At 36.4% G+C, this 26,636-nt stretch overlaps 1 protein-coding gene and 1 pseudogene across 1 annotated transcript; both read right to left on the bottom strand.

The window, feature by feature from the left end:
* Nucleotides 1–4,259, bottom strand: part of LOC140166013 (kelch-like protein 38) — a 44,126-nt pseudogene extending 39,867 nt beyond the window's left edge.
* Nucleotides 4,260–7,418: 3,159 nt separating this feature from the next.
* LOC140166014 (gelsolin-like protein 2) lies at nt 7,419–25,592 on the bottom strand. The gene is given in 10 exon segments (XM_072189383.1): nt 7,419–8,941; nt 9,830–9,925; nt 11,221–11,299; nt 12,186–12,352; nt 14,744–14,854; nt 16,601–16,709; nt 18,504–18,577; nt 18,579–18,632; nt 20,108–20,173; nt 25,121–25,592. Coding segments are annotated over 10 exon segments (1,089 nt in total). The 5' UTR covers nt 25,364–25,592; the 3' UTR covers nt 7,419–8,851.
* Nucleotides 25,593–26,636: the final 1,044 nt, after the last annotated feature.

Below are 26,636 nucleotides of genomic sequence, written 5' to 3' on the forward strand. Positions count from 1 at the left end.
AGCCTTTTCTTCTCCTAACAACTAATTACTATGCATCCATTGTATAAGTGTTTATTTAATTTATTCAGTGTTATATCATGGTAGGTATTTTGCATGCACCACTATAGATTTTCTATAGAGAGTATAACAAAGGATTTAATGTATTCTGTCATGTACCCTACTTGAACATTTTGAAAAGAATAAATTATGGTTTGTTATGAAACACAGATCTGAGTTACTAGGTTACAGTAAACAAAAAATATATAGGTCTAAAATGACTTACTAAAATGGTTGAAAGTCACTTTATATGTAGATATATTTTATAAGTTCAGGACATGAGGTGATAAACATATATATGTACTTAATAAATTTGCAAGAAAAAAAAGAAGAGGGGTACTGATGAAAATCGGGGTATTATATCGCCTTAAATATAAAAAATATCAATTTTTAATCATTTGCCATAACATGTATATTAGGCCTACATTGCGAATTTCAAAAAATCAAAATTATTTGATATCAGAAGGACATTCCTCGTATTCAGAATGCAATTCGATATGTCTGATGTGTTCTAATGTCCCACAATAAATACTGTCCAAACGTTCATACCCCACCCCTTAAGGGCCTACAATTTAAAAAGATTGAATGTAGGCCTACGTGTTTACTCAATTCGTAGACCATATACTTTTTTGGTGGTGTTATGATCTGCTATCTTGTTTATGAGTGGTTTTATCTTAGTATTTTTTGCCAAGTTGCCAACTTCCGATGCTCATGATGAGGTTTCTGCAGAGGACAATAAGCGCCGGGGAAATATTAAAGTCGCATATAATTATGATATACTAGTGCAGTTCCCGACTTCTCGAAAATGCACCAACGTGATGTGAACTGTTTAAATGTATGGTACATGTATGCATGTTTCTGGTGTATTATTAATGGCCCCTATAAAGTTGAAATGAGAAATACCTCATCCACCTGCGTTCCGCGAGCCGAGGAGAATGGGATCAAACAAATGCTGAGCAGAGCTTCCATAATAAATTGTCGGTAATGCATTCTTCGTTTTGATATTGTGCCTAGATAACTATATTCTTTAGTGCTTGCAATTGATTTATAGCTACTAATTCTTACAATCCGTTAAAAACAGTCCACAATGCTCCTGTGTGATGATCAAATTAAATTACATTTTTACTGTAGTAGAAACTTTTACAATAAGCAATATCGGTATTCAAATTACTTAGTATACGATGCATACGATCTCAAATTAGCAACATAACAAACTATTCCATACGGGGTTGACAACTTTAAGGTATGTGGTTCCATAATTGCTCTCCTCGGTCCTGCCCGAAGGCAAAGTTCCTATGTCAAACTGTCATCACATCAATCTAAACTTTGACGATATGAAAATGCATCATAGTGGGAAAGCAAAACTTGACATAATAATAATATGCATTACTATTAAAATAGTGTTGAAAACAAAATAATACAGGGAAGTCAAACAGGTAAATTAGATATCTTTAAGTCAAATTTAAAAATATTTTTCATGATAAATCATTACAGCAAAGTAATACTAATACTACACAGGCATAATAATTAATATTTATTTTATTTTTTAAGATAAAGGGTTGACTTTGACAGCTAGGATAATACAACAACAAAAAAGAGTCAATATTTTGACAGCTATGATGAACATTTCCAGTTTTCAACATAACAAAACGAGGTGTATCCAACAACTATAGTTTATCTACAAGAGTAAAGTCTATTCCATTTCTGTGCCCATGAACTTTAGGGATTCTTCAGGGTGTCCTAAAATTCTTAGTATTACATCAATCAACAACATACACTCAGCAAACACAAAACGGTATAGAGAAAATGTTAAATATATCGGGACTATAGCGTAAAGAGTATAAAGGGTATAAAATGTTATAATAACATTCCAAAACATTTTTGAAAAATTGTTGCCAAACATTTTAAATGTTATTTATTGACAAAATATTGTGCCAAAATGTTTGCTAAACATATTTTACAATTTAACATTTTGAAAACATGTAATTGTAGTGGGTTTTTCTTCATATCAAATTTTATAAAACGTTGTGTTTATTGTGTTTATGGCCTTTATAATTATATAACCCGACATCGACAACGACAACATTTAAATGTAAAAACGTTTGGTCCTAAACCAAAACAACATGGTTTTAACCTGTTTATGTTATAAAAACAGTTTGTGTTTGCTGAGTAACTATGAAGTTCATGATCAGGTAAAACAGCAAAACATTAAACATGAAAACTATCATAATCATAAACAGGGATGTGTTGTATCACATTTTGAGACACCCTGTATGATAAAATAATAATTATAAATACGCTAACTGTCTCTGTGATCATGTGATGTGTCACACAAAATATTATGAAACATTTGAATATAAAAGCTCTTATAATTGGTTTTGCATTGAGGTGTGGTAGTTATTCAATTATACACACATGTACATTGTACAAATCATAATTATTTCAGTTTTTGTCCTGCAAAAGACCTACAGATTTTCACTAGTCTGTCAGTGTCATATACCACGTATGAAATAGAGGCAAACAATAAGTTCTATGAATATGAACAATCCTCAGGCTTTAAGAGTTTAAAGAGTGACATTCAAGCCTCAAAATAAGCAGATCTGGACCAGGAGCCACACATTTGGAAAAAGCAGCTCCTGGTCCTGTGATTATCTAGTGAACCAGGAGCCATTTAATTGTACACATTAAATACAAAACCTGCTTTAACCAGGCTCTTTTTTTTTCTTTTCTTTTTTTAATGTAGAGCCTGAATATGATTTTGGTGTGGACCAGGAGCCAAAATGTTATGACCATTGGGTAAATGGCTCCTGGGTGCCTGCTTAGTGTTTATTTTGAAACTTGGTGGCATTAATATTTATAAACATATCAAAATGGCAGGGGAAAACATCATTCCAACCACTGTAGTAGCTAGCTCTTAAATGTATAAGATTAAGAGACCAAAGTTGGGCTTAGTTTAGTTATAAATAATGCTTTTTAATAGGTACACAGCACATCATTACTATCTAGAGAGAAGGTATGCCTATATACATGTAGTTCTAACAAATATAAAATCCCATGGATGTCATTCCAACTGGTTGTTAATCTTATTAGTGCCCCAAATTTGGGCTTACAAATGCTTCAGTGCACAGCACAGCACCGTGATACCAATTTATATACTATAGTCTAATAAAATCCCCTGTCTTTCTAACTGGTAGTGTTCTTAATCGTAATATCCCGGATTATTATTAGCACTAGTATAATAGTGTGACTGTAAGAATAATACACTTAAATAACATAAAATATTTCACAATGTTCACAAATTCCACACGAAAAAATTAATATGCTTTTTAGTTTTATGATTCTGACACTATACATATAGAACAGAAGTGCAGAACCAGAATAACAAATTAACATCCCCTGTCTAATATTAATTGTGGTAATTGCTTAATACTTTATAATGTCAAATCAATATATTGAATTATTTCTCCCAGGGAGGGTATTTCTCATAATTTCTACATAAATATAAAACATGAATTTAGTATCAATTGTTGTAGACCTATTTTAACAATTAAATGCATATTATTTATTGCATTCCGTACTGGTATGGTACCACTGAGTTAAGTTTTAACATACGTACAAGCATCGTGGCTCCTACAACAATGTCTGTTTCATCAACATGACCGATCAACTGAACTCAGTTATGTCAGAACTGATGTTCCCGGGGAAACACATCCACGTGCACGTGTGTTGCATTTAGTCATTTAGTATAGGCATCTGGACTTCTTTCAGGCTTTCTCACCTTCTCTAAGTCACAATAATGATGAGAAAAATATACCACATATTTACACTAAACATAGGGGCCGACATGCATGACAGATTCAATTTCAAGTCAAGTACACGACATTGTCATTGGCATTTTCATTACATCCATGCATCACTGCAGTACCAACGGTACGTATTTTGTATGCAAGGTATCGAATGGGATTCAGTAAATAAAATGGCATGGCACTCACCTACAACATAGCAAAATATATATCCATTAAAAGGTAGAATAATAACTCCATTTAGGTCACATGCATCATTTTGTGGTTGTACTTCAACAATAACAACATGCATCCATTGTCATCTGCAGCTGATCGATGAATGTCAGGCTGGGCGGTAATATATTGTTGTTGTTTTTGAATAGCAGGAGGCCCAACACTATACAAGAGGTCGCTATTTCGTGTGAAGATGTGTTCAGAGGATGCCATACGGGTTTCATCATGTTCTTTTTTCGGGGATCTACATGAAGCCCAAACCCCGGGCCCAAACAAAAATATGCTATAGGCCTATACATGCTATATGACGCCAGTGGCGACACCAGATTTTTTTCCAGGGGACATGGGGGGGCGACCCTCAAAATGACCCATGACCATTGACCCCATATGATCATATGCCGGGGGGATTAATTTGATTCCAATAACACTTTCAAACATGTAAAATTATGCGTCTATCGTTAAGAAGCACAAAAGGTCACAGGTCGATTTGCTAGTTGTGTAGGGTCAAAAGTCAAAGTTTCTCCAAGTTTTCGTAAAAGTTGAGGCAAATTGTTCGCCTATAGCTTAGAGGTTTCAGAAAAAGAATAGTTTGCACTATCTGCGATGTCTATAGTTAGCATGTTACGCAGCAAAGAGTCATTTATTTAGCATCTATCTGAACTTGACATCGCAGAGAGTAAAAACTATTCTTTTCCTGAATCCTTGAACTTGAGGAACAGTTTGCATCCATTTTTAAGATAATCGGAGCAACATACCCGGTATACTTTTTCACCACGGTACTATAGCATGCAAATTGACCTTGGTAACTTGGTAACTATTATGTTCTACGTGCATGTGTTACATTTTTGTGATCCTTAGACCCTGACGAATAATTTGACATGTTTTTAGTGAATTTGGAGCATGTTTAATTTTTGCTTCGGGCCCATTATACGGAGCATGTAGGTGGGTTTGGGGTCTTTTTTTTTTTTTTTAAGGGTCAAATACCCGAATATTTGCAAAAATAGTTTGGTTGCCAGCTTTTACGCAAACTTGCCGCTAGATGCTTAAATAAACACATTCCAAAAAGAACCAGTCTAGAAGTAGGCCTACATTGGCTTGAAAGTAAATTTCCTATACACGTTACCACATTAGGAAATGAATTTGGAGAAAACCTTCTGTTAATAAAAATAGGCCTACTATGCTGAGCCACCAGCCTGAGTGGCTCACACTCCAGTAATTTCAGATGATTGAGCTCAGTAATACATCAAAGAATGTCTTCCAATTCATGAAAACAAATAGATAATCAGCTTATCGGATTAAAAGCTTAGAGGGAAGATCTTGCTGCTCAGCGAGTGTTTGTAATTATCAGAAGGTTTTCTCCAAATCCATTCTCTAATGGTGCGCTACCTTGCTGGTCAAAACTTTCAGCTCAGACAGCAATGACAGGCGAATTTTATAACTTTCCAAAATAGCTCACTTTTAAGTTTTGCATTGCAAACCACTTCTCGTTGGTGACAGCGGTTGGACAATCAAGTTTGAAATATCATGAATCAATGACAGTTGATGGGATTTAAAGTTTCCCAAGTGTCACAACGTTCGGGCATGTTGGGACTTCGGATGCTTTTCCTTGATCTTTATCATCAAATCTGTTTCTCTCTTTTCTTTCCATATAAGCCAGCATCACAGCATGCCTATAGGTTTTTTCACGGCAGTGAAATAATGCCACTTGCCCTCACATCTCATATGCACAGTTTATCCCTTACATATCCTGTGTCCTGAATAGCTATTTTAGCCCACCAACACTGTGGTTAAGAGACTAGGAAATAATTCCTAATATCTCATACCCTAGTTAAGGCTAGTTTGTATGCATTTATCTAATCCTGCCCCACATGACAAAGACTATCAGCCCTTAAACCCGGCAAAGAGACTGCTCAGTGTAGGAATTTTTTACCCTTTTTTATAAACATGTTTGCAATTGGCTTATAGCCATCACATGCTGACAATACACATAACTGATTGGTTAATCAAAACTAGGCAGGTCATGGTCAGCAATGTTTATTTTGTGATTTACCCATCTATGTATAGAAAACTATACAGCAGGCGATTTACTTCAGAAAAAGTTCAATATAACTACATTGCACAAAACTAAGTCCATTATCTATACATGTAGTTAATTGAATGTTTATTGACTCGTGTAATAACCCAGCAATGTGTGTATAAACCTGTATAATATATTTTCTGTTACAAAATAGTAATTGGTGTTCATAAAAGCAGGGCTATGAGACAAATATCCCTGACAAAATCTAGCAAGACCAAAATAGCTGTGTAATTTGCCCAGGGTAATTTGTTTACTTAAGTGATAAGGCATCTTGCATGTACAATTTTCTTCTTGACAGTTATAGCCAAATTTGTTTCCTGAAGGTGGCTTAATAAATATTCCTTTAAAAAAGGAATGGGCGACCAATGGGAGCTTTGATGTGGTGTGCTGAAATCCGGAGGGGGGGGGGCACTCCCACTTTGGAGGTAACGCGTATGTAGGGCTATTAAGACCCCCCTTTTCGCCATCACTGTCACCCAAAGACCACATTACCAGCACATGTTCACAGTGTCATCCAAAGACCCCATATTTTTCCGGTTTAAAAAAATTGTTTTCCAGAGTCAAGACGCAGGTATCATTATTAAGCCTCATATCACTTATTTATTGTCGAATAAGTGCAGAGTAGGTTAGATATATGAATATTAAATGTTAGACCAAAGTAGCTCAAAGTATATACACCTGATCCGTGAACTTGTCTTTTTAAAGACAAATTCTTGTTTAGCTTAGCTTGAGCATTCTGTTTGAGCCTGGGTCCTACCAGGACCCAAGTGTTTCCGCATGGAAAGACTAAAGCCCGTTAAACAGTGGCGGCTCCAGGATTATTTTTTTTTTCGGTGGGGCACATGGGGAGGGGGAAAAGTGAATTTCGGGGGAGGGTGTACGAAAAATTGCCGTTTTACGAAAAATTGCCGCAAAAAGTGAACATTTTCGTCATTTTGGGTTTTTACTACTGTATGGGGGCAAGAAAAATATTGGGGATTATCATTTGATTCATGATATCAATCACCTGCTCCCACAAATAAACATAGGCCTACAAGTCGCCAGGGCACTATACAAGATGCAGTCCATTAATCATGTTAATTAAACATGACAAAATTTAATAGAAAACAAAAGACATTGTGCATGTGAAGGAACTATTGATTTTTGAAGACCAAAGCAATTAGGAGCCAACTTTATGCTCATTTTGAGAGAGCTGGTCATAGTGAGTTACGGCTTTTTGGTTCTGAATCCTCGATATAGTGCTGCCACTGCCGTTAAAATAAACAAATAAACAAACAATAACAAATGCACTTGATATATGGCGTCCAAAGCCTTTATTTCGTACTTCTAAATGCAAAACTATACAGACTAATATTGAATATCCTTATGTGTACACAATATGCCAAATTTGAGTATGCAAATCTGTTGTTGGCAAGTCCTCACTATCGTTTAATTGTTTGTTTATTCAAATTGCACCGAATATCGTCAATATTCCATTATATGGTGTCACAAGTGCGTGCATTGTCATAAAGAATTATACAATGCAAGAAAATAACGCGTTTATAACATCGATATACTCCAAAAACCGTATTTAGCCATTGAACACATTCATGCCTTCACCTTTAGGCCTAAAGCTAAACATTACGCATCAAGTTCCTAATATTTTGTTTGAGCCTGCATGGTCCCGTCAGAACCCAAGCGTGCGTCCACACAGATCGACAGTTGAAACACAACAAACAAACAAATTATACGGGCCATATGAATCTGATGGTTTAAGAAACTTTAAGGATAAATTCTATATACTTTCCTCTTCAAAACTCCATTGCACTTTATCCTGGGTAACCGTAACCATGGTAACGAAACGACTCAATATAATAGAATTCGTGATTTGCAATCCTACAATTTGGTGAGTGTGTAACAGGTTCTTACTCACGGATGAGCGATAAAAATCCCTCGAATCATAATATCCCAGTCTTACACAAGATGTTCAAAATCTTGCGACTTTTCCGTTTTCTTCCCATCCCAGACTTCTTTCCCATATTCTGATATTGTTTTGTGATTCTTCTCCCGTCTTTTATGCCATCATCATCGGAGTGCCAAAGACATAATAGCCATGGCTCATTCATCACATTTATGTTTTATAAAACACCGACTCGGCTACCTATACGGCTCTAATACGGATTACGGACTATGCTATTCGCTTGTTGTGCTTAAAGAGGAAGCCGCACCAGAGCAGTTCTTCTGCATGGGGTGAACCAAACCTGCCTGGTTATCAAATTAATAAATGACAAGGTTATCTCTTAAATTGACAGGTGCTAATTGATGTTTTAATGTTATTGCATCAATTACATGTAGCACCTGATAAATTCAGAGATAACTTTGATTATCTCTGAATTTCATTTGATAACCAGGCAGGTTTGGTTCACCCCATATACTGCTCTGGTGGGGCTTCCTCTTTAACCTTAAAATATAAGAAAAACATTACTGTTTATTTAAAACATTTACGTGGGTCTTTTGAAGTTTGGATATAGTGTTTATAAACGTTAGGTTTACAGCAAACTATATAAGCTTCAACTGCACTAGTCCACTAGTCATATAAAAAAATCAGAAAACCGAAATATCAGAAATTCTAAATATTTTTTTGTTAATCTCTGGAATGGAGAAACAAATGTTTTGAATAATTCTATAAAATAATCTTTTCTGAGGTTCATTTTTTCATTTGGTCACTCTTTCCATTGATTGTTTAGAAAGCCGCGTTGAAAACTGTGGATTCCTTTCCTTCTGAGACAACGGTGACCGGGACGAGCGGATGGGGAGTCGACATCAGGTATTTCTACAGAAAATACGGGAAAAGATAGAAAAACAAAAACGTAAATATATCCTATTATGTTATATCAAATTTGAAGTTTCAAACCCCAAAAGGGAAAAATCCGCACCCAGAAAGGTGCAACATTGTAGTTTTTTTCTCTGTACTTGTAGATTTCCGTTCTTACCATCATGGGCAAGTCGCAAGTCTGGAGTCGCAATGGATTTTTAATAAAGACAATTAATGTCACACTTTAATGTCCAGAATCCAAATGCGCAAGTTGGGTTTCGACCGGGGTTTCGACGCGACACTATATTGACCATTATTATGGACTGGAATGCATTACCCTCGCACGTTGCTCGAATGCAAAACTGGAGTCAGTTACATGCATTTTGGGAACTTTACTGGTATAGATGTAGATGGTGTAGACACAATCATAAGCTATATAGGCATGAATTAATTTGAATATTATAGAGGCACTAAAATGTATGATGTTTTGCCCAGTGGGCGCATCAGAAAATTAACGTCAATACAACGTCAGAACGTTGTATAATGGATGTAGGATGATTGTATATGAAAGCTTTTTGACATAAATTGGTTGGTTTAACGTTGTTATAAAGCAATTTTACGACCGTAGGCACATTTTGGTTGGTTTAACGTTGTAATAAGAAATTTTGCCCACGTTAAACCAACCAATTTACGTCAACAACGTTACGACGTTGTATTAACGTCCATTTTCTGATGTGCCCACTGGGTGGGTTTTTTTTAAAGATGGCAACCATACTGCCTATAAAATTACAAGATAACGACTAGATTCACCCTCACCCCCCGTTCCAGTCAAAATGTGTCTTGTAAATTTAAATCCTGCTAAAATTCAACACAATTCTGATATAGATAGAGTGTGAGGAGACTTACATGGGCATATGACATAGCATTGCGACGTTCATCTACACTTGCACTCTTACCAACCCATACAAAGACCTCCTTGACAGTATCGACCACAAACACGTCCTGTATAAAATAATGTAAAATGAAGTAACACATATGCAGTCATAATTTTTATCAAAGCAAAGTTAATTAATGCAGTCATAATTTTTATCAAAGCAAAGTTAATTAATGCAGTCATAATTTTTATCAAAGCAAAGATACTTAATGCAGTTATAATTTTTATTTCAAGGGATTTATTAGATATTTTCTGTTCCGAATATTTTGTCTTAATATTCCACCAAAGATCAACAGCCATGAATAGGCCAGATCTGCAGATTGATCACAATTAATCCATAATTTACAAAATATTGCACATAACTCTCCTGCACACCATGTAAATACGATCACAAGTAAACTTTCCTTATTCCGAACTTTCTTGCAAAAAGAATCCTCTTGGCGGGTCTTATTGTCAATTGTGAAAATGACACGAAAACTTCAGAGCATGACACGCACACGCATTGCCCGGTGCTGCGTGCAAAACCACATACCTGTGCAAAATATGATATTTTGCATATGCAAAATTACATACTTTCCAAAAGCATGTAGTTTTGCATATGAGGGACAGTAATTTGGTAGTATGCACCCTTACAACACACATCACGCGGTGTTTCTTTATGCAAAATAAAAGTTATGCAAAACATCATACCGTCGCTCGCAAGACATAGTGGCGTATCACGAAAATGGCCATTTTGAGATAATTGCATCTGAAGTTTTTGTAACTTATAACCGTTTGTCATACATTGCCTCGATTAAAATGTCCCCTTTTCTTGAATGGATATAAAAATATAAATATTTAAGTTACATTTAATGTATAAAATACATTGCTGTCATTCACCAATTAATTGTAATTAGTCATTAAACTTATACGACCGTATGTCAAATTGTTTGAAAAATTATTCTCCATTCAAAATTGACATACGACACATGATACGCCAGTATGTCTAATAATAGTTGAATTCATATTCATATTGGCCACACAGCCAAGATATACCAAAATAGTGGTGTATGTCACATATATACGACATAGTGGCGTATGTCACTGATACGCCACTATGTCTCCCAAAACAAGGTGAATGTTGTACACAATAATTCCATTGAGTGAGATACGCCAAACCTAATTAGTGATAATACTTAATTAATTAATGATATGTATGTCTTGAAAGTTTGTCAGAATGTAGAACTTTATACATAGATTATGAAACTGATCTTATCTCATTTTGTCAAAAATGGCTGATACGCCACTATGTCTTGCGAGCGACGATACTTTGTAAGTATGTAGAAATGAATGCTATACCGGTTCAGTTTGACATAATACTCACATTTGAGTCGAGCTTGCTCTTTGATACGCTGCCTTCTGCAACAGTGGTGAACTCCATCTTCCCTGATGCATCACTCACTCTACAATCAAATAAAAATACATGGGAAGAATAAATATATATAGTGCCCCAAAAGGGACACCATGATTATACGTAAGTCTCGGCAATCCAAACATTCACCTACAATTTCAAACAGGGCCGGATTTACCTTTTTTGGGGCCCTGGGCCAGGCCAAAATTTGGAGGCCCCAAACGCATCGTGTAGAAGGCATTATGCACTAAAGTGGCCAAGTTTTGAGATTCTACTAGGATGTTTGCAATTTTTGTAGGCTATTTTGGCCCAAAACATGGTGTTTTTCGGCTAAAATGGAAGATGCACACTGCACAAGGCAAATTTGGGGGCCCTGGGCCCGGGCCCATCTGGCCCTATGGTAAATCCGGCCCTGATTTCAAATCGCTGAAGTTGTAGACCCACATTTCAAGATTCGTCGTTCGTTCAATGTTAGGGTATCAATTGTTTTTGCAAAGGGTCCCTCCATCCATTTAATTTCTAAATGATCTTCATAACAGGTTTTTTGAAACTAAATCTACCTTGTTGAAATAATTTATAACTATAATTGTCCTATGGACACAAGTCGTGCACGGTGTTTCTTCATATAACGCAGACATGCATTTGGTCATATTGTTTTCTACCTCCCTTTCCATCCAGGGCAGGGGCGTGACGCCAGCCTCGCCAGGGGTAGCTGAAGAGTAAGTCTGCCCCCTCGGAAAATATATTTTGTGTAAAATAGGAAAGGAAAGAAGGCAAATTACAGTTACGCAAATGATGGTTTCAACGGGTTATATGAGCCCTTTGGAATTTTGTTTACTTACCAGTGGCGGCGAAAGAAAAAGGGGGAACACGGGGCTATTTTATTCCCCATTTCTCACATCCTCCCGCGGAAAAATAATATAAGTATGCATACTTACTTATGCATGCATGGTTGAGAACTGTCTTCTTCTTCGCTATCCTTGTCCAGATCATCATCCGCTAAAGACTTCATGAAGAAGTGACCGGATGAGATGGGGGCATCCAACACCTCTGTGCTAGCTTTGCCAGAACGCTCGCTCTTCAATTGCTGCAAAAACTGGACTGCCTGTATAAGAAAGATAAAGTGATTTACAAGCCATGTTGTAACATTTCAATTATAGCAGTACTTCTTTTCCATAAAATGATAGCTTTTACTGTCAGATATGGACCTTTTAATTTTGAGTCGAACAGCTGAGGTAAAACAACGAAAATTTGAATTTACTATTATCGCAGATGTCGGCAATGCGTGTCACTCCGTCGGTCGTGCTACGGCACGGTCCTTTGATGTGTATATGGCCGTCCCGCACGCCATGTACGTACTGTGTTATGAACATCGCGTTAGCGTTCGACTATATTTTCATGGACAGTTTCATATTTTTTAACGACGGTTCCTGCGCTTTGTTCAAAATCTCGGATTTTGAAAAAACTGCAGCACCTAAAGTATTGGTTTTTGCAGGGTATTTTAGTTTAATAAAGTACCGACAATTTTTTTTTCGCGAATTTTTTCCTTTCAAACTTAATGGATACCTTTATAAAGAGTTGGGTGGGGAATTTTTTTTTAAATTTTACTAGTAGGCGATTTTGTTTTTCGTCTCACTAGTGGGTGAAGTTTTTTTTTTTTTTTTTTTTTAACTCCCATGCCACCCCCTGGAAATCCAATGGCGCGTCCTCTGAACAAGGAGTCTCAAGTCCACCCAGGCAGAAGAATGATTTCAACACGGACTTTTAAGGGATCTGGAATGAGCGTTTTGGGCGTTTCGACAGCATTTTTAGGGACATTTAAAACGTTTTAAAACGTTTTTGTGTTTGCTGGTAATTACTATCTTCAGTAGATAGCATATGACAGTGCCTTTTTTAGATAGCATTTACCATTGCTATCTTCAGTGCAAAATGTAACAATAGTTCTAATAATTTATCAATTAAGATAATGGTTTTACATTCACTACTGTCGATCGATAACATACCGTAAAACCTCGTCTACAAGCATATATAGCGTTTTTGATGAAAGCTATACTTAAAGCCATATTATAACATTTGCTGAGGATGACGCCCTCACTGATTTTTTTTTTTTTACTTTTTTACACGATTATATTGTACTTTATTAAACCAATATACCCTGCAAAATTCAAGACTCTAGGTGCTGTAGTTTTGTCAAAATCCGAGATTTTGAATAAAGCGCCGGAACCGGCGTCTTATTATTACGATGGAATTATTAGTCGAACGCATACACGATGTTCATAACACACAATACACACGGCGTGCAGGACGGTGATCTACACAACAAAGGGTCGTACCATAACATGACCGAAGGAGTGGTACGTATTGGCGACATACGCGCTGGTAGTAAATTCCAATTTACTTTGCTTTGCCGTAGTTGTTCGGCTCAAAAATAAAAGGGGGTATATCTGACAGTAAAAACTAACATTTTATGTCAAAGAATTGCTAATCTATTTTGTATGATAATGTTATAATATTGCTTTAAGGGATCTGGAATGAGCGTTTTGAGCGTTTCGACAGTATTTTTGTGGGACATGAGAGCACATCAGACATATCGAATTGCATTCTGAATACGAAGAATGTCTTTCTGATATCAAATAATTTTCATTTTTGAAATTCACGGTATAATACAAATTTTATGACAAATTATTAAAAGTTGATATTTTCACATTTTGATATATAACCGTCCTCGAAGTAAATTTGATAAATTTAATGATATATTCTTAAAGTGTATGTAGCTGGGAGGAAAAGCCGACATTTTTAACGTTTCATATTGAAGATATGGATTTTTTTTTACCAAAAAGGCCTAATTTTTTTTGGTGTTTTGGAAAAAAAATCCATATCTTCAATACAAAAGGTCAAAATTTTCAATTGATCGTCGGCTTTTCATCCCACCTACATACACTTCAAATATAAATCATCAGATTTATAAAGTTTACTTCGAGTACTGTTAAATATCAAAAATATCAATTTTTAATGATTTGCCATAAAATGTGTATTACATTGCGAATTTCGAAAAATCAAAATTATTTGATATCAGAAGGACATTCTTCGTATTCAGAATGCAATTCGATATGTCTGATGTGCTCTAATATAATGTCCCACAATAAATACTGCCCAAACGTTCATACCCCTTCCCTTAAGTTGTTAGAATAGTTTTCTTTAAATATTTCTTTACTTTCCGAACTGACCGTATACACCAATCCGAGAAGCGTTTACTGTATTTGGCCCTCTATTGACGGCAACACAGATGTACCAGAGCGGGAGATTTAATTCGTAATTCAATACTCATGATTGTGTATTGAATATCACTGTTGTGTACAATTCCCGGTACAATTCTGTATAGCACACAATAAATAATGGATGGAACCCCCGACCTCGGGACACCGCATTTTTACATCGGGGACACCGCAGTAATGGCGAAGTCGGATAGGTGTATAGGAAATATTTCGAGGCTTACCGACATCTTTTCATCCTTATTGCATGTGGAGCCGTTGTACTGGTAAATTTGAAGACCTGCATCCAAGATGAAGACATCAGAGTCATCCAAGTTGTGCTTATTGCATTCCACCTGTTGTTAAATTAATAAGACGGGTCAAATGTCAGAAAAATCATAATGAAAATATTCTCACCCCAATTGGCCAACAATCTATATAATAAAACTGGTAGTCTGTGCCTCTGTCTGTCTGTGCCTCTGTCTGTCTGTGACTCTGTCTGTGACTCTGTCTGTCCGCCTATTTTCTCGGAGACTAGGGGTCGCACGTTCCTCAAACTTGGTGGGTGGGTGCAGCTTGACCCCATACAGAACAAGTTTGTATTGGTTAGTGGGTCAAGGTCACCCAAGGTCATCTAGGGGTCAAATTAGTAAAAACTGTTTTTCTCGGAGACTGGGGGACACGTTCCTCAAACTTGACGGGTGGGTGCGTCTTGGCCCGGGACAGAACAAGTTTGTATTGGTTAGTGGGTCAAGGTCACCAGAGGTCATCTAGGGGTCAAATTAGTAAAAACGGTCATATGGGCATGCAACTTGGTGGGTAGGTGCATCTTGACCTAAGACGGAACAAGTTTGTATTGGTTAGTGGGTCAAGGTCACCCAGGGGTCATCTGAGGTCAAATTAGTAAAAACTGTTTTCTCGGAGACTAGGGGTCGCACGTTCCTCAAACTTGGTGGGTGGGTGCATCTGGACCTCAGACAGAACAAGTTTGTTTCGGTTAGTGGGCCAAGATTACCCGAGGTCATCCAGGGGTCATCTGAGGTCAAATTAGTAAAAACTGTCATATGGGCATGAAACATGGTGGGTACAGTCAACTTTTAGAGTCAAATTTTTGGACGGTCATTTTGGGGTCATCCAAGGTCAAATTAGTAAAAAATATCGTATGGGCATGAAACTTGGTGGGTACAGTAAACTTTTAGAGTCAAATTTTTGGACGGTCATTTAGGGTCATCTGGGGTCATCCAAGGTCAAATTACTTAAATCTGTCGTATGGGCATGAAACGTGGTGGGTACAGTCAACATTTAGAGCCAAATTTTGGAAGGTAATTTCGAGGTCACAAGGGGTCATCTGAGGTCAAATTAGTAAAAACTGTCCTATGGCCATAAAACTTGGTGAGTACAGTCACCATCAGCCAGGTAATCGCGACAGCCGAGAACCGCCAAATACGGGTAACCGCCTAGTATTCTTTATTACTGGTGTGCTGCACACGCTTCAAGTACTAGTATAATCGAAAGCGTCTGGTGAGCGCGGTGAAAAGTTGTGATTTTTAAAAATAGGCACAATAATGCCCCCCGTGGAGGGGGGGGGGGGGCACTTGGATATAGGTGTAGCGCTGGCACTTTCGCACTAAGGGGCATTCGGTGAGAGCAAAATGTAAAAAATATAGGGTCATTGGGTGAGAACATGACCTTTTTTTTTTTTAATGGAATCTTTGAGTGAGAGCCGAATCGAATTTCTAGTTCTAAATGGCTTCAAATTTTTCTTTGTTTTTCAAAATAAGTGACAAAATCAGTGATAAATGAAAGTTGCTGTTAAAATTGAACTTGTAGGGTCTTTGGGTGACAGATCAAATGAACAAATAGGGGGTATTCGGGTGACAGAACATGTGTTCGTAAAAAAATATGGAGTCTTTGGGTGACAGCAACGCTGAAAAAGGGGTCTTAACAGCCCTAGCATACGCGTCACCTCGGAAGTTGGAGTGCCCCCCCCGGAATAATGCTAATAAGTGACGGTAATTTTGAACAAAATCCTCGCCTAGAATTTTCGCAAATTCACTGGCAGCGGAGGGTTTTGTCTGTTATGGCGTGCCATACAATCTTACCTCGCGAATCTCCACCTTCTTTCTGGATCCCTTGAAGTGGAGCAGTCGGGTTTGGTACTGAGTTGGTTCCACACGACGAAAACCTGTGTCGGCACCACCCTCCATCTTGCTAAATATGGTAAAAAGAGTTCGGTTTATATGTATGTTATTACATAACAATAGTTTTTATAGCATATTTTAACTCCTATTTTAACTCCTATTTTAACTCCTATTTTAACTCCTATTTAAACTCCTATTTAACTCCTATTTTAACTCCTATTTTAGCTCCTATTTTAACTCCTATTTTAACTCCTATTTTAACTCCTATTTTAACTCCTATTTTAGCTCCTATTTTAACTCCTATTGTAAGATTCCATGGTAATGAAATTTGGAACACCGATTGTAAAAAGAGGGACTATAATATAACAAAATTCTGAACATGACTGAAGGGTCCCTAATTTGTGGATTAAAAAACAACCGGAATGAATTGCGAAATATGTGACACTATATACCAAGAGGGTTGAAGTCTATATCATCATTGTGATTTCATTATGACATTAAATAGGCTATAAGGTCAACGGAATAGGGTTGGGGGAGCTAGGGGGAGGATATGTCAGTACGCTGCTCAAAAACAATGAAAAGATTAGTTTTATTTACTAGCATCTTTGAAAACAGCATTAATTTGTAAAGCGGACGAGTGTCATTTTAAGCTATTTTATACAGTAATATTCTATCAACAGAACCCTTGCACTAAGTACTGAAGTTCCACGACACTAAAAAACACTATGTATACACATAATTATTGCACAGCCCCTTATGGACTTGCATTATGTAGCCTAAGCCTCCAACCTTCAATTTTATCAAAGCGTCATTTTGTAGGTAAAGGATAATACATTATTTTCAAAGATGATTTTTTCTTTCAAATTTAAACAATTCTCACGATTTGCTCTTATATTTCTTACATAAACCATGAACTATTTTTTTTCTCTCTACAACCTGTCATTTAATTTGAAGTAATTTGAATTTCATACACACGATGCAGATAGCCTATACCCCTATACCGGTATGTAATATCAACAAAATGATGTAATATTTTTAGCTATATTTTTATACTCAACTCAACCCAAACGAGCGATGACACCAAACGATCCATACAGTGACTTCAGTCACCTTTGACTGGGACACAAGACACCCCATGATACCTATTTGACACCCATGAAAATTACTCTTCACAATTTCAGCAAAAGTATACAAGACTATTATGCAGGGATGGGACGAACACTTTGCTATATAGTAGCACTGAGCATCGTGATCATCATCATCATAGTGACGAAAATCATATCAAATGGTTTTTGAAGTTCGATAGCCACGCAGCAAATAGAGCATGCAATATTCTTTTTCATTTGCTATTATAATAGGAACAAATCATGTGAACAAAATGTTAGTGATATTAAATTCATATGAACATGGGTTATATAATTTATTAAAGGACACATAAACACCAAAGTAAACACATAGGAGGTAAAGGACACATAAACACCAAAGTAAACACATAGGAGGTATAGGACACATAAACACCAAAGTAAACACATAAAGACAAAGAGTAAACACGTGAGAGTATTTAGATTCTAACGTGTATACTTTCATAATTGTTCACAAAGTAAATGCTTTTTGTAAACACTTAGAGTGTTTACTTTCTAAACGATTTTGAAAGTAAACAAGTTGAATGTTTAGAATCTAAATACTCTAGCTGTGTTTACTCTTTGTCTTTGTATGTTTACTGTGGTGTTTAGGTGTCCTATACCTTTACTGTGTAAATGAAAAAGTGTTACAAAAACCCTAAACACTTGGATATACAGTGTAGGGACGGGTTATAGTAATATGCTATTCGCCACTACGCGAAATCACAACGATAGAGACTTACGTTATTGTTTTGAAGTATGATTTGAATAAATCCGACTCGTGGTCCATGACTTCACGATGCTGAATTGGTTTATCAATCCAAAAAGGTATCGAGTTCCACCGTCTTGTACGCGGCTGTGCCGTATTCATCCTGCAGATGTATTGTTTACAATTTTTTTTTGAAAACTTGATGCAAAACATTGGGCTATTCCAGAAAATAAGTGCACACCCCCTATAGAGGAGTAACTTTTCAATCACAGAAATGTCTGGATTTCCAGGTCTGCTTTCTGAAAAAGACTGGAATTCCAATTACAAATGTCACTTGAAAAAGCCTGAAAATTCAATTAAATGAAGGAAAAATCACGGAAATGACCAAAATGAGCTCTTAAATTGAGGATTTCTGATTTTGAACTATTTTTCTGCTGGATTATTTCGCCTTTGGACACTTTAAAAGTCTGGATTTCCAATAGTCACAACTGGACAAAAAGTCCGGATATCCGAACTCCTCTATAGGGGGTGTGCATCTATTTTCTGGAATAGCCCATTGTAACATAATGTTATTTAAGAGTTGAAAATGACAAAATATTTTCAAAAAATGTTTGCAAAAATATTTTATAATAACGTTTTGACATCGCTTAAAAAATGTCATTAAAACGTTTTGAATAAAACCAAAACGTGTTCATAACCCGTTTAAACGTTTAAAAATTGTGTTTGCTTGCATTGTATCGAAATACTGCTATGCAGTATCAAATGCTACAGTGGCGGCGTTTTGGATATTTTTTCTTTAAATTTAAGGGGTGGGGTATGAGCGTTTGGACAATATTTTTTGTGGGACATGAGAGCACAGACATATCGAATTGCATTCTGAATACGAAGAATGTTCTTCTGATTTTTGAAATTCGCGATAAAATACACATTTTATGACAAATTATTAAAAATTGATATTTTTCATATTTAACAGTCCTCGAAGTAAACTTTATAAATCTAATGATATGTACTTAAAGTGTATGTAGCTGGGATGAAAAGCCGACGATCAATTGAACATTTTGACCTTTCGTATTGAAGATATAGATCCCCCAAACACTTTAAAAATGGAGCCTCTTTTGGGGGAAATTGTATATCTTCAATTTGAAAGGTCAAATTTTTCAATTGATCGTTGGCTTTTCATCCCAGCTACACATACACTTTACGTACATATCATTAGACTTAGGAAGTTTACTTCGAGGACTGTTTTAACAAGTTGGTTTTAAAAATATCAAATTTTAATAATTTGTCATAAAATTTGTATTAGCATATATCGCGAATTTAAAAAAAATCAAAATTCCTCGTATTCAGAATTCAATTCGATTTATCTGATGTGCTCTAATGTCCCACAAAAAATATTGTCGAAACGTTCATACCAGAGCCCTTAAACCGACACGCCAAGAATAACTAAAGAAAAGCCCATAATAAAAAAAATGAGTATGCTATTAAAACATGATAAATGAATGTGTTAAACAACCTCAAATCTCCGTCAAATCCATTTGTGGCTAAAAAAGCCGAAGTGCCCCCATAGCAGTGGTTCTTCTCGAAGGACTAGATCATGATGAAGGGAGGAGAAGAAGTGCTACATCTTGTGCCACTTACCTGGCTTGAATACTGCCCAATCCAGAAATGCACATCATAAAGAAGTTCATCACTGTCAGGATTTTTCTGTAAGATAAAATAGGAAGCATCGAATTAACCGTTTGATCTTCTTTACCATGGTCAACTATAAATGCACTCACGCACAGGGGTGTGCATACTATAGTACATGCACCCGCCACCACGCCATTTCACCCCCCCCCCCACAAACACACCCCCACATACCTGTTTGTAAATACCTTCAAACGAGGACCTCGACTTTAGGAGGATCTAACCGAGGACTTACACACCCGTTTTTAATCGACACACCGTGGACCTCACACAAACACACCATACAACTTACTATCCAACCGAGACCCATCCTATACCGCCTATGGGGGACCTATCTATTATGCATATTTGCATCATGTACGTCATCCTGGTCATAGTTTCAAACCGAGGACGTCCTCGTTTGGAGGTGTGTCCTCGTTCTACGGTGTGTATCCATATGTAGGTCCTCGTTTGACGGCATTTACGAACGCACACACACCCAACACACCCCCACGTTTTTACCGACAACCGTGGACCCGTATTGTGTGTGTGGTTGTTAACCATGTTAACAGTGAAACCGTGGACCCACACACACAGAGGACATATCATAAACGTGGACTTCTGTGACATTTCACCGCTATTAACCGTGGACCTGGTGGACCAACATGCAAAATTATGCTGTATAGCACCCTCTGCCGCTCTCTTACGACAGCGTGGACGTCCACAGTTCGCTATGCTATGTGTATTTTTTATCTACGACTCCAAAGTCCACGTTTGTAGGTGAAAACAAACGCCCATACCCATTGTTATTTAAAAAAAATATTGACATAACAATGATTAATATGCATAAAAGAAGACATATGACTTTATTTTAGTAGGCTATATTGGGCCACATAAAATTAAAAATTCGTTTCGCGTCCCCAACTTTTTGGAAAAGTGAGGAGGGAGGAGATATTTTGTTTTGTTTTGTTTTGTTTTTTGCTAACTTAACAAATTACAGCATTTTTACGTAACCAACGCGACAGGAACGTAAACGTTCTTCACCCTTTTTAAAACTTTAACCCATTTCGTAGAAGCCTAATTAAAAGACATTTTGGGGATTTGCATCTTTTACAAAACCTCTTTGATATTTTCCAGCCACGTCCACATGCTATAACCATGTTAAATAAAGACAAATATGAAATCACATCAATTTACTTCAATCAGCTTTATTGAAGTGTAGGCCCCTACTATGAACATTCCTAGGCCTATGTTGTCAACTTAATTTTAATTTTAACGAGACGAGATTTATACGATTCACAAATAATATTTCGGATGAAATTTAGCATTTCCAAAATTAAATTAGAATTAAGTAATTTAAAAGCAATTAGTAATAAAAGATGTACGTGCATGAACCTTAACCTTTACATACTTCCACAAGTAGGCCTATCCCTGGGCCTATCCCATGCAGCAATTGACCTTTGCGCACATGGTACAGTTTAACTTCCAGGTACTGTGCTACATTGTAAACATGTTAGAAATTTATATTTATCTTTAAAGTCATAATGTACGATATATCATAAATGATTTTTTTAGAAACCTGACTTAATCGAATCAGCCAAATATGTTGCGTTTGTACCACATAGGCCTACAGCAGAGCAATTTTGATTTGAATAAAAGTCGAGCTCCAATAATAGTGTAGGCCCACTAAATGGCTTTAGACACCTAGGGCATGTAAGGCTTCTTTTTGAGAAAAAACAAATCTGCCACCCCTCTCTCAGACCCCCTCCGTCGCGTAGCGCGCCAAAGTTCACTTTAAAGCAAACTTGTGTGCCCCCATTTGAGTTGACGGCCGTGCTTACATCGAACAATCATGTTTTTCAGGTATCCATGTAGGTCTAGGCCTATGTCACCTTACCTAATATATTTTAAAATATGAGTCAACTTCGGACCGACATCATTATGATAATGTGCATGGTTAAACGTTGTTAACACTGAACTTTGGATAGCAGGCCTAATATTCACAGTATGATTTTCATACACATTCTTAGAGATCAGTGATGACATTTTTAAACAAATGACAAAAAAAAATTGAAACATCTGTTTGATACACAACAAATTGGGTGCTTATTATTTGGAAAAAAATTTGTACCGGGACTCGATGTTAGCTTCAGTATTTTTACCTTTAATTAACCTCATTTTTCTGTCACCCCGTATCCATAGTAACCGAATGAACCAGGAACTCATATTTAAAAAACACCGTGCTGTTTTCAAATATAATAAAAGTGACCATTTCCTCTTCCATATAGGCAAGTTCCAGAGCAAGTTCTTTAAAGTACGAAAACGTGCATGATTCCTTTTCCATTGTGTGTAGCACCAGGGGTTTTAGTTTGTTTTTCCTTGATATTTCCCTGCAAGATGCTGGTCAGAACACAGATTCGGTTACCAGAAATAGCATGTGAGCGCATAGTTCGAATTCATGTCCAATAGCTAACTGAAACCTGCGGATATTTTTCCACCTGTGTGAAGGTGAAAGCTTAATATATTCGTGATCACGATTCAATGTATATAAACTTCACATTTTTGTCTTAAAAAACTATCTAACAATAATTGTAAAATATGCCTAATGGCATTACAAGTTAGGCCTATGATATACATGCACCTTTTGGACATAGGATAGGCCCCATAGGCATATTACTATGCAAGACATGCACACATATACGCAATTAATTATACACATATCCACACCTGCACAATAGCCTCCCCCTCCCCCATCTGACAACAACCTCTCACACCCACGCCAGCAAGTTACCCTCTCACACCCCACATCCCGGCCCATTTGAAATTTCAATATGGTACCGTCGATCTCGTCAAGTTGGATGGCCCTTTTAAGCAAAATATTTTCACAAAAATTGCACATAAATTGTTACAATTATTTCTTGACCTCCATATATCTATAGATAAACCACTCCATCACATCTAAAATAACATTTTGGAATGACGTCATGAGTAAATTTGAGGAGTCGGGTCATACTGTAGTCACTCATGCTGTTTGCTTTGAACAATTATCTGGTTAATAAATAACTTTTGTGCTTGTATTTTATGTTTTAGTAAGCGAGCGATATCGAAAAGGAAGTATTACACAATAAATATAAGCCTTTTCAAATCTATTTTAATGCACATTTACATAAATACGATTACCGTTTTCATTCAATTTATTTACATAAAACAGGTTTATGCTTTGGCAGTAACGCATAACGCATGATGATTGCTTTTTTATGTCTTTCCAATTGCAGACATTTATGCTTCATGTTAAACTATAGACGTAAAGCATTGGCCTGGTTTTACATGGTCATCACATTCATGAATCACGCTCTGGTTTTTTAGTGGTCCACGTCTCATGTGTATAATGCATTATATTATTTATGTTATTGATGAGATCAACTATTTATGAAAATTGAATAATAATTAATATAATTATTAATTTCTCTTTAAAAGTGTAGGCTAAAATTTTCAGCTTCTGTATCCTATTGTTTTATCATATCAATGAGTTATTTTGTATATATATAAATGTCAAATGAGTATTGAATAATAAGTAACATAATGATTTCTTTTACATGTTTTACCTTTTGTATTTTATTATTTATCATGTCAATGAATTATTTTCTTTGTTATTGAAGAGACAAAAATAGATATTGACTATTGAAGAGTGAACCAAAAGAGAGTGCCTGTGCACTCAAAAAAGAGTGAAATTTTTCAATCTATCAGCATGATCAGTGAATTTCACTCCAAAAAACAATGAAATTTTCATTCTCCAAGGAGCCATATAAAGGATCACTCCAAAAAAGAGTGGTATTATACCTTTAAGAATTTGGAGTGAAAACTTTACTCTTTTGAAGTGATTTTCACCCTTTTTGGAATGCACTCCTTTGATTCGTGAACTCTTTCACACGGTGATAATTAATATATTGCAACATTCATTCATGTGCAACAAAACATATCATCCAATTATGCATGCAATCTGAATATTTCAGATTAAGAAATTATTTATTACATAACATAACTAATTAGCCTGATTCCGATGTCAGGAAATCTGCAATACTTATATGATATATAAACAAGACAAGACTGTGACAATAATCATTCACCACTATCTCATCTCCGGAGCCCTGATGAAGACAGCTCGTATCAGCTGGTAACGTGTCGAAACATTGAGGTCTATTTCTTGTGTTGAATGACTGCTATTGCCATTGACTTTTAACCATATTTGGTCATATATAACTATGCTAAAATGATTGGTTTATGAATAATTATGTTAAACATTCATGCATTAATAATTATTATGTCGATAGTTATTTTGATTTTTTTCAGCACGCCGTGTCAAAGCATGCATATTTATGTTTTATAATATTGGTGATAGCCGTGGAACTCAGAATAATTAAAGTTCATACCGATTCTATGGATAAGATTAAGAATAAACAAAACATACAAAAGTTGCATTTTTGGAGCAATTTTACCGCTTGCAATATTATTTCATGTCAATGCTAAATAAAGATATTTTCATTTTTTTCCAACAATTGGTTTAGAAGCAAAATAAGTCAATGACACTACAATGTAGGTACATTTAAATGTACTTTTGAAAAATTAATCTATAGTTTTCTATTAAAATCTATCTTTTTTGCTAGAATGCCGATTTTACAAATCATTATTATCCTACAGGACACAAAACAGGAGGGGAAACATCTTTGTTATTATTGGACGAAGAATCAATCTGGGCGGGGTTAGCTTTCAATTTTACTCGGCACTCTTCGCTTGCAAATCAGTCCGGGTTTTTTTTTACAATCATAACATGTTTTATGTCAGTTTCTTTTAGCTTTTGACATTTAGAACTGGAAACCCGGAAGTGAAGAGCAAAATACCGTCACGCATGCATCGTACACCGTATACTCATCGAGCCATGAATGCTAAAATATACAAATAGGCCTATACTGTGTGTTGATTACTTACATATGTGTTGAGAATGATGTAGGAATCCCCGTTGAAGAAATTACCGTAGTCTTCCTTAGGCCAATGTGTCACTTTAAACTTCACAATTCTCCATATCTGCACGCCAACTTCCGAACCAGCGCCTTTCCAGGCTGGTTCGCTCTCAGCTGATTCCTTCTTCACTTTCTTCTCCGTATCGGAGCCAAACAATGCAAGATTTGAATCTTTCCAGTCATATTTCTTGGCTTTACGCAGACCAGACATGATTGAAGCTTTTACAACACTTAAGTGGTCAAGTTAAAGAAAAAGACAACTTTTAATGAGTTGTTTACAAACAACTGTCTCAGATGGGCGGGGTCACAGTTGCTGAGAAACACTTCCAATAATGATGTGCTTTGCGTGAGTCCGAACCCGGAAAAGACACGACCGTTTTCTTTTACCAGCTAGTCCAGACTATTTACATGATAAAATTCCAGAATGGTTGCTGATATCGAAACGTCCCTGGTAGCGCAGGCGCAGTTTACAGATCATTGCATTCGACCTTTTAACTTATCATTAAGGTGACAATGCTCAAATAGCTAGTTTTAAAACATTTCTTCGTATTAATCAAATTTTCATTACTAGGGGGAAAAAGTCATAATTGTACCAGGACTAATATAATAACCTCTTGAAATGTACAACATGAATATCGATTCGACTTCTGCAACAGAACACCATGCACGACACCCGGGGGGGGGCTCAACTTTGGAAGTGACGGTATGTGCCTGTCAATTGGCCCCTCTTTTGAAGTCGACTATACCCGATGACCCCTTTTTAAAAGTCATACCCGATGACCCCCCTTTTTTTTAGTTGCGGCTACGGCCCCCTTTTTTTGGTTGCGGCTCGGACCCCCCTTTTTTCTGGATTTTCTAGAATAGCATCATCAAAATGCCAACAAATAATGCCGAAACTTCCAAATTTTGTTCAACTTTTTCAAAATTATGCCGAAAGTTTCCAAAATTTTGCTCAATTTTTTCAAAATTTCTACCCGATGACCCTTTTTTTGAAATCTTATACGCAATGACCCCCTTTCTCAAAATATTATACCCAATGACCCCCTTTTTTTAAATTTATACCCAATGACCCCCTTTTTTTAAATAACGCTTTGTACCCGATAGGCCCCTACTTTGCGACCCCGGTAGGCACATACCCGTCACTTCTAAAGTTGAGTGCCCCTTCGGGCACGACAATTGTAACATGTATGATGAATTTCCAAAAGTTAATAAACAAAGAAAAAAAATCACTAAACTTCTTTGACTTTTACTATATAGAGGGGAATATGATAAGGCTAAGCAAACAAATAAACAAAATACGTTTTTACTGTGACAATAAAACTTATTGAAAGTGCGCGAAAATGTAAAAAAAATGTGTTACAGCCTGAAAACAGGTAGTATGTAGTCCGAATTAGGGCTGTACAATGATTATGTGTATAGACCTACCCCGGGGTGGTGAATTCTCAAAATGGTCTGCCAAAAATTGCTCCCCCCCCCCCTTGACC

This window comes from Amphiura filiformis, chromosome 12 (genome assembly GCF_039555335.1).
Source record: "Amphiura filiformis chromosome 12, Afil_fr2py, whole genome shotgun sequence".
Taxonomy (NCBI): Eukaryota; Metazoa; Echinodermata; class Ophiuroidea; order Amphilepidida; family Amphiuridae; genus Amphiura; species Amphiura filiformis.